We start from the raw sequence: 9,843 nt of genomic DNA, 5'->3' as shown, positions 1-9,843 counted from the left end.
AGCTCTTAGTGAAAGTAGTGGCAGAGGTCCAGGAAAACAGATCCTTGTTTGTTACAAGAATCACTGGTTAGATTCTGTAGGGAGTTGATCGATTCTGTCTGCTTCATTTTCGAAAAGTTCCAAGGCTAACGGTAAAAGATGCTCTCATAATAAAAGCTTATGAATGCGGATTTGCCAAAGGGTAAACATAATTACAACTAAGACCAATAGATTTGGTGAATAAATAATGAATGAAAACAGAGAGTGTGAAAGTTTTTTCCAAATGTATGTTTTTAATGCAACATTATTGTAAAATTGTAACAGAAAGGTCTGCTGACAAAGAGAAAAATCCTTATAAGGTCCCAATTAATTTTTCACAGTCATGGATAAACCATGGAAATAGAACCATTCAGGTAAGGGTATTTCGGTGTTCACAATTATGATAACAGAGAACTGGACCATCAACAATATACTGTGAAATCTGTATCGATTAAAACATCCTTACACACACTCATACACGCTCAAACACGCATTAAACATTTTCAAGTATACAAACAAATCTTGGTTGAATTTTAGGTACATGCAATGAAATACTGTATAAAAATAGACATTTGTATTGCTTTCTGTACAAACACATATATACACATATATAAATACAGAGTAAAAAAACATAAAAGGTGTTTACAATCACATTGTGTTCACTTTTGTACGAAAAGACCAAAAAGTCATACCAAGTAAACAATATTAACCTAAATGTTTCCACATGCGACTCAATCAAGGCTACAGCGCTGAACTCTCTCCCTTTCTCCTCCTTTAAATGATTTGTTCACTTTACGAAAATAGAGCGAACGAAAAAGAAAGAGACAGGGAAATGTTCATAAATAGGTTGTTGTTTAGCTCTGGCGTACGTCCTGAAGCAATTTGTTAATTTCGGCAACCAGTTCGTTAGCGTCGACAACTTCGTGTCTCGTGTCGTTGCGTTTTCCCTGCCGCTGGCTAAGCACACTCTCTAAGTCGTCCTCTTCGTAGTTTTCTGGGATCTCCTCCATCGCTGGCAACCATTTTAAATGTGCCTGTGATGCCGTGTGATTGGTTGAGCTGTGTCCGCTCGTCACGGCACCGCCAGGATTTTGAAAGTGAGTATTGGCCGCCCATACAGCAACGCCCTGTGGGTAGGCGGGGCCTGTAGACGACGCCTTACCCGGCAGGAAGCCCTTTCTGATCTCCATGCCGATGGAGGAAGTGGGAGGGCCAGCACATCCTTCGAGCTCATTGACCTCAGCGTAAGAAGTTGGCAGGAGACGTTGGAAGATGTTGTTCATTTCTGACAGCAGGGAACCGCCGCATTCCTCCTCGTTGTCCTTTCCGAAGGTAGAAAAGCTCTTCTTAGCTGAGTCGACTGACTGCTGGTCCTCCTCGAGGACCTGAGGCTTGCTCTCTTCTCCAGGGATGTACATGTTCGCACGGTAATCAGAAGACGCCTGAGATGGCATCCAGCACTGGTCAGAGTGACCCAACACACGGCACTCCTCCGTACACAATTTAATGACTGCAGAGAGAAAGACAGACAGACATTGAGTCAGTGAGTTTTAGGAGTAAAGAAGAGCAAAACCAATCAAACTTGGATTGTAAACATCAGAACTATCACTTTTTAAACTGTTTTGTAATATTTCTGCCGGACAGACAAAATATTAAATGGAAATAAAATGGAAACTTTTGCTTATGTCTTATGTTTTTTTGTTTTGTTTTTTATGAGAAAATCACTCCATAAATCTCACGTGTGAGAGATTAAAGGTTCTAAAAGGGGCTTTTCACAGATAATAATTTTCATAATCAGAAGAATCCTTTTCCATTATAAAGAACCTTGTGTGCATTGAAGGGGCTCCGTAAATGTTAAAAGTTCTTCATGGCACCATGAATGCAAATATAGAACCTTTAGTGTAGCATTTCTGAAGATATGTTTACAATGTCTCTAGATTTTCTGTTAATCAAAAGAGATTTCAATATTAAATCCAACATTTCTAATTTAATTCTTCTGAGACTACATTATCTACTGTACTTCTCATTCACTGTCTAAATTGAATCTACTTGTATTACTAGACATTTTAAGAGAAACCTCTGAGACAAATTTGATACTGTACTTAAATGAACCATAAATCTCCTGAGCTATGAAAGAGCAACTTCTGAGCAATGAAATTTTCTATGGGCATGTGAAAACTGGCAGAAAGGAAAGTGATGAAAATAAAGGGATGAAAGAGAATGGGAAAACGAAGAGGGGTGATAAGGTTAGGAAGTTAGAGAAAGGATTTCAGAGGTGGGTGAGTGAGTTGGGGAGGGAGCTTGAGAAACTGAGGAGATTGAGAGTTTGTCATTCTTCCATTCCAGTTTCTCTTGTGAAGGCAGACATCCTTTGTTAAGCTGGATTATTATTCATTACTTTGGCAACGCCGCCTTATATGAATCAGATATGACTGAATTTGAATATTAGAGACAAAGCAGCGAGTGAATAAAAATGGAGAGGACAAACTGGAATTGGGATGGAGGAAAGGCAACTGAGCGAAAATTACAATAAACCGAACTCTAATAGATACACACAGGTTGCTTCTTTCTCTCTATGAAAGAGGAAGGGCAGGGCTGAAATAGCGGCCCTCTGGGGAGAGAAGAGAGAGTGTGTGCATGCGGAAGGGGGGGTTTAACTGCATTGTGAAAGCAATTACGTTGAATTTTCCTCAGTTCAGATTTTGAAAGCATAGGGCTGTCACTCAGAGAAGAGAATGAATACAGGGAAATAACACTCCAGTCCACGCCTCCACACGTGCACATGCACATACACTGTCTTAAGCTACTGATAAAACAGATTTACATGATTTCAACCAAGACCCAGATCATTTAGGCTTTTTCCTTAATTTTCACATCCATATTGAGTATAAAAGCAGGTCATTTAATTTACACCCGCACCTGTTCACAACGTAATAAAAGTAAGTCACTGTAGACGCAATGTGCTCTATATAATCAAGCTGATGAATGTCATAATTCAGGGTGATAAAAGGGTGAGAAACTGCATGAGAGACCAATAGGACTTAATTTCTCACCTGGGTGGAGACGGTGGTGTCCGTCGCTGTGGAAGAGGTCTCCGAAGCCGTCGCCTAGCAACCGGTCGATGGGCGAATCACGGCCCATCTCGCAGTCGCTGTCGCCCGCATCACTGTCGCCACGCCCACTATCTTTTAGACTGAACTTATCCATGTCCTGGAGGGCGTACCTGCACACACATTCATACAAACACAGTTACAGGTTGATCAAGATGCTATAAAGTATGCAGTATAAAATATATGCTAATTATTAAAAATTATATACAACATTCAAGTTACATCAACCACCAAACTACAAAAAGCCTCCATTTAAAAGTGATTTGTCAGAGAAATCAGACATACAACAATATGACACATTAAGAGTGGCATTATATGTTTGATTGCATTAAACTTCAAATTTCCCAAATGCATCTCTATGCATTGCATAAAGTCTATGAACGTGCATATGCAAAGCAGGCAAGAACATGCCCTACCCATCAATTTAACTTGCACATTCTATATCTACTTTATTTAACCATCATATAAACAGATCTGTTCAGTGATGTCTCTTTGGCACCATGCATTTATCTCACACCCAAAATGTCTCTTAAATATTTTGATTCACATCAGCAGAGTCATGCAGGACAAAAAAAGTGCAACTATCTAAAGCTAGTATGTTTTTAAATCACCAAATTGACATTAAAATGCATCATTGTATGGAACAATGGTTTCAACAATATGCACAGAGTAAAATGACATGATCCAAGAACAAAACGCAGATGAGAGGAAATAAAAAAAGCACAGAAAGCAAGCTATGACCTCATGTGAGGAGCAGTCCAATCAGGATCTGCGAACGTGGGTGACCACGGCAACAGGGAAGTTCTGTCCTATTCTAGCACAAACATTTTAGAATACCTATCATCCAATCCGATAGAACCAGCAGCTCACAACAGGCTGAGTATCACTACCCATCTACTCTACCATACTATTTAGAGCACATCATGCCCAAATATGGAGTTGGAGCTGGGAGCGTAGTATTTGTTTGTTTGTAAGTTTACCTGTAGCTGCGAGAGTATTTGTTCCCTCTGAAGCTGGGCCGCGGCTGATACTGACCCTGATGGAGCATTGAGAGGAGCTGTGAGACTTGCTATAGCAAAAACAGATGATATAAATAAAAATAAATACTGATGGAACACAACACTCGTTCACACACACACACACATGAATGAACAAATGAAAACTGTTAGTGCGAGAACAACACACTTGATGACGTGAATGTTATGTTGACATTGGTGAATGAAAAGATGAGTATAAACATGGACAGAGAATTCACAAGCTCTTTAAGAAGATTAGCATCAACTACACTGTTGGAATATGCAAGTTTTGCTTTTACCTCCACAGGGGGCGTGGCATGTGTCATTTCCAGGGCGAAGTTCTCAGGGATGTGATTGGAGGAAATAGTGACCAAGCTGTTCAGTGATTGGCGGCTGTGTTGGCTCTGCCGGCTCCCCATGTGGGCCCGTTCAGGTCCAGGCGAGGAAGTTGGTGAGCGATGGTGTGCACGGATTGGGAGGGTCCCGTTGATGGTGGGCACGAGGGTGATGTCGCCCTTATGGATCTGCCTTGAGGGTTTTTTAGGGTGCTGTTGATAAGTAGACTCAGCCACCCTGCAGTTGTATGAGCGAGTGTCCTTCTTTTCGCGTGAGCAGCGAAGAGCAAAGGCCACCATGATGAGAAGCAGAATGGCGCAGATTGCCCCAAGGGAGATGATGATGATCATAGACACGTCTATAGGGCCGTCTCCAGTTCCTCCACCTGTCAGATGGGGATTCATGTGGTTCTCAATGTTTTCATAAATTGAAAGTCTCAGCAGGGCTCTGGCACTGAGGGGTTGAGCACCTTGGTCCTGCACGAGTACGGTCAGCTCTACGTGATCCTGTGGGACGTCCTGCATGCTGACGTTAGTCCGAATTTCACATGTTTTAGCATCCATGACAAAGTAACCTGCCTTGTTGCCCCCTACTAAAGAACATGACAGATCACCGTTGGTGCCAGAATCACGGTCTATCGCGCGGACTACTGTTACAACGTCGCCAATCTCTGCGTATTTGGATACTGGAACATCAGCTGTGTGGTTCCACAGCTGAGGCATCATGATGACTGGTCTGTTGTCGTTCTCATCCAAGACGGTCAACACAACAGTCACATTACTATGCAGCGGAAGACTTCCAGAATCCCGGGCCTGGACTAAGAACAAGATCTGACTCACGTCTTCACGATCAAAAGTACGTAGTGCATAAATGCCTCCATTAGAGGGGTCAATAGTTACATACGTGGAGATGGAGCTCCCATGGACTGTACTTTCAAGTATAGAGTAGCTCACTTGACCATTCGGGCCCAGGTCTGGATCTGAGGCCCTCACAGATGACAGATAAGCTCCTGGTGAGTTGTTCTCCACCTTGGAAATCTCATACCTGCTCTTCTCAAACTTTGGCGCATTGTCATTCTCATCCTGGACCTGGACAGTAAAGTGTTTGATGGTTGATAGACTTGGAGAGCCTTTGTCTTCAGCTATAACAGTCAAGCTGTACTCGGACCTCTTTTCTCTGTCCAGAGTGACATTGGTAAGGATCATGTAGTTATTCTCATATGTCTTTTGAAGCTTGAAATGACCCTGGCCATGGAGACGGCATTCCACCTCTCCATTCAACCCAGAGTCCAGGTCATCTACCCTCACCAGAGCCACAAATGTATCTACTGGAGCCGTCTCTGATAAATAAGCTATCTCCTCGTTCCCAGTGGACATCAAATTGATACTGATGTCAGGTTTGTTGTCATTCACGTCCACCACTTTTATGATGACTTTACAGTGTGCTGGCATTGAGTTGGGGCCCATGTCTTGAGCTTGAACATCTATGTCATACGAATTTGTGCTTTCAAAGTCAACTTTCCTCATTAGTGTCAAATGACCATTATCAGAATTAACCTTAAACGTCTCTAGAATTTTAGGTGACACGTGACCGCTAAAAGAATATACAATTTTACCATTGGTCCCTTCATCCGGATCAGTGGCATTCAGATCAATAAGCAAACTGCCTAAAGGGGAATTTTCAAGCAAGTTGATCACATAAGATGGCTTCTCAAACACCGGATTGTTGTCGTTTGAGTCAGCTATGCTGATTTTCAGGAACGTTGTTCCAAATTTTGGGGGAACGCCCCTGTCTGAGGCAGTGAGCTGGAGTTCATAGCTTGCTCTCACCTCTCTATCCAGCTCTTTAAGCACAACGAGCTCCGCGTACTTGGCGCCATCGGTTCTGGTTAGAATATCAATCATAAAGAAGTCAGACGGGGTCAGAGAGTATGTGTTCAGTGAGTTCTCTCCGACGTCTGGATCGGTGGCGCTGTCAAGGGGGATGCGCGTCCCCACAGCGGCGGTTTCGGAGATCTCTATGGGAATGACGGGGCGCGCGAACTGTGGCGCATTGTCGTTAATGTCCAAAATTTCCACTTCGATGTGGAACAGCTGTAGGTGTTCCGTGGGAAGGGTGAGGACGTCAAATTCAATAGTGCAGTTGAGATTCTTTTCGCACAGTTTCTCGCGGTCAATTTTGGTCCTGATGCTGATTTCACCATCATGGTCGCGCACGGAGAGAAGAGACGCGCTGCCGCGCTGCATGGCTCTAAAGCGTAACTGAATCGTGCTCGGAAGTTTGGACAAAACATCAGCGACATCTTCTCGAAGTCTGGTTATCACTGTACCCACCTTCTGCTCTTCGTAAACTTGGTATTTCAGAGTTTTAGCCGAGACGTAACGTGCCAATGTCACGAGCACAGCAAGTTTGAGCAAAGTGGCACAGAACACTGTGCCCTTGCTGGTATCCATGTTGGGTTCCGACAGGCACTGAAATAAACTCTCAAAATGATTGTCGCTTCCTTTGTTGAGCTGTCTCAGTCCTTTGCATGCGTTGTTATGGTCTCAAAAACATCTCCAAATCCGAAAGAAAAGCGTCTTCCAAAAGGTTCCGATGTCAAAAATAGGTCTTGAAAAATTATCAGTGCGCAAGAGCGTAAAAAAGGCAATGACATTAAAAGCAAAAGCGCATATCCCTCTGTCACTAAGGAGAAATCTGTTGCGCGTATCAAGAGACTGGAAGAGCAACCTCCGTCTGGAGAGCCTATGCGCGCGCGTATCTTTCTCCCGCTGTCTGAATACACTTTTTGACTGACTAACCCAAAATAGCAAAGCCTCCTTTACAGCCACGGCTTCAGACAAAACGCTTCTCCTAAATCAAGGCAAGCCTTCTCTCTGCGACTGACCATTCAACACAGAGCCACTACAGATCCCAATTAAATGAAGGGGAGAAATGAAGTGGATAACTCCGCCCTTTAGGGTCTTTCTCTCCCCCCTCTCTCTCCCTCTCCAGAACGCGCTTAAACAAAGGATGAGAGAGCAGAATTTAAGAATAACTCAAGCTGAACTTTCCCTCTAGATGACTGTCAATCCAATTTATTCACTTAATTTTTTTTTTTTTTTTGTTAAGCATCTTATAATTTATTTTTGGCAAATTTGTGCAGCTATACAGAAAAGATGTAATATGGCCATAATATGGCCTCATTTATGTTCATATATGTTCATAATATGGCCTCATTTATGAATCTGTTTTGGGTAAGAACCGTTCTGTTTAAACATGTGTAACTCAGTATTTTGTAAACACTTAATATAATATATAATATAAATGTGAATATTTATAACATTCCCATACTTTTCTCATGTAAAATAGTTTAGAAAGCTTACACATCCCTAAATTGTGTAAATTAACACACCAAATATGATGCTGTGTAAAATTAAAATGTATGTATTTAGGGATCCCAAAATCATTACCCTGGAGAACCTATAGGCATCTTTAAAGTTAGATGAGCTTGCAAGATTCAGAATCAGAATCAGAATCAGAATCAGAATCAGAATGAACTTTATTGCCAGGTATGTTTGCACATACGAGGAATTTGTTTCAGTGGCAGTAGCTCCACAGTGCGACAGAATGACAGCAAATAAAAATAAAATAAATAATGTACAAATATACAAAAATGGACAATGTGCCAAATAGCACAAACACAATATACAAAATAGACAATTCAGTATGTACAGGTATGTTAGGTGGAAATTTGAAATGTAATAAGTATGTGTGTAAAATAAAAATAAAAAGTATGATAGTGTTGTGTGTTTCATGTTTATTGTTAAGAGTTCAAGTGTTCATGAGATGGATTGCCTGAGGGAAGAAACTGTTTCTGTGTCTGGTCGTTCTGGTGCTTGGAGCTCTGTAACGTCGAACAGACGGTAGAAGTTCAAAGAGGGAGTGTGCTGGATGTGAGGGGTCCAGAGTGATTTTGCCAGCCCTTTTGCTCACTCTGGATAAGTACAGTTCTTGGAGAGTGGGAAGGGTTGTACCAATGATTCGCTCAACATTCCGGACTACCCTCTGTAGTCTTCTGAGGTCAGATTTGGTAGCTGAGCTGAACCAGACAGTTATTGAAGTGCAGAGGATGGATTCAATGATGGCAGAGTAGAACTGTTTCAGCAGGTCCTGTGGTAGGTTGAACTTCCTCAGCTGGCGAAGGAAGTACAACCTCTGCTAGGCCTTTTTCACAATAGATAATAATAAAATTGGAAGCACACAGAAGATTAAAATTCTAAATACATATTGTGTCCACTAAAATAAAGTGTTACAATCCTTCCATTCTGGTCAGCTAATTTAATATATAGATGAAAAGTTTGCGTGAATGCTATGTATGGATGTTGTGTATATCAAATTAAACAGGAGAACCTGCTAATTCAGATACCAGTTCGTTAACATTAACATTATCAGGATGAAATTATCATGAAATTCTACATTCTTAACTCAGAATGATTTTTTTCCCCCCACATGAAACATACAATTTCTGCATTAATCTCATGGAAGTGGCGTACATCTGATTTCATAATTGGTTAAACTGGTGTTAAAACACTCCTACAGTAGATGCTTGCACTGTAACATCAGTTAGCCTACAGGTCATTCGTTTTGGAGGACTGGACCAGTCTTTGCATCAACTGTCGAATATTTAAAAAAAAAACTGCTTATGTGCCTTTCTTAAATCCTTTTAGTAGGCTATCACCCGCTTTCCCTTTTTGGGGTTCAAGTGTTCTCATGCGCTACCGACTCCTCATCTGCCACATACATTTAAGCTTAAGCTGTGTGTCTAATCACTTGTTCTGATGAATGAGTGAAAAACAAGCTCATGCGCCCAAACAGCTCTGCTCACGTGAATAATACGGTTTTTACATCGCGTGCATGTCTTTTGGTGTGGTTCCAGCAAAATGTATTAACCTAACATTGATGTACACGCTTAAAAATGTGCACAGTCTGGACCGGGTCATTTGCATTTGCACATGGGTCTCGGTTCTTCTTTGAGAGAAAGCTTTCTCCGAGTCTAAACTATAGAGGGAAATTAGTTCAGTTTGAAAGTGTAAAAACGGGGACAATTCAATTGCTCTATCACGCTCACGGGCAAACGGATGAATAAAATACATTAAATGGCCTATTTCCTGACTCTCACTAAAATTCCCATGGTGATATATTAACCCGTGGAAATGTAGCCAACCATATCAAACCCACAGAAGTTGGGCTTGGATTAATAAAAAGCCCTTTGGCGACAGATTTGACACAAATGCTGCTCCTCTTTTCCCAAGTCTGGAGTTCCATGTGCTTTAACAAACCAAGAGGGCCCATACTGAGACACTGGGTCATTCTGCGACTGT

General features: G+C 41.8%; 1 protein-coding gene across 2 annotated transcripts; it reads right to left on the bottom strand.

Moving 5' to 3' along the window:
• Nucleotides 1-257: 257 nt before the first annotated feature.
• LOC306873826 (protocadherin-18-like) lies at nucleotides 258-7,375 on the bottom strand. 2 transcript variants are annotated; one of them, XM_079423321.1, is made up of 4 exons: nucleotides 4,444-7,375; nucleotides 4,109-4,197; nucleotides 3,072-3,241; nucleotides 258-1,528 (listed from the first exon to the last, which is right to left on the bottom strand). In XM_079423321.1, exons 1-4 carry the CDS (start codon nucleotides 6,931-6,933, stop codon nucleotides 873-875), a joined length of 3,405 nt encoding a protein of 1,134 aa, XP_079279447.1. In that variant the 5' UTR covers nucleotides 6,934-7,375; the 3' UTR covers nucleotides 258-872. The 2 variants fall into 2 exon arrangements, with proteins under 2 accessions (XP_079279447.1, XP_079279448.1); XM_079423322.1 differs by having other exon boundaries at nucleotides 259-1,528; nucleotides 4,109-4,164; nucleotides 4,444-7,364.
• Between the last annotated feature and the right edge of the window lie 2,468 nt (nucleotides 7,376-9,843).

This window comes from Barbus barbus, assembly GCF_936440315.1.
Source record: "Barbus barbus genome assembly, chromosome: 8".
In the NCBI taxonomy this organism is placed as follows: Eukaryota; Metazoa; Chordata; class Actinopteri; order Cypriniformes; family Cyprinidae; genus Barbus; species Barbus barbus.
This window is presented reverse-complemented; position numbering and strand designations above follow the sequence as displayed.

What these genes read in the sequence shown, in the direction of transcription:
- LOC306873826 (XM_079423321.1), bottom strand. Translation starts at nt 6,933, where the DNA reads ATGGATACCAGCAAGGGCACAGTGTTCTGTGCCACTTTGCTCAAACTT. An exon ending in ATGCCACGCCCCCTGTGGAG is followed by an intron (nt 4,198 to 4,443) that starts GTAAAAGCAAAA and finishes TTTTTGCTATAG; the next exon opens with CAAGTCTCACAGCTCCTCTC. An exon ending in AAATACTCTCGCAGCTACAG is followed by an intron (nt 3,242 to 4,108) that starts GTAAACTTACAA and finishes ATGTGTGTGCAG; the next exon opens with GTACGCCCTCCAGGACATGG.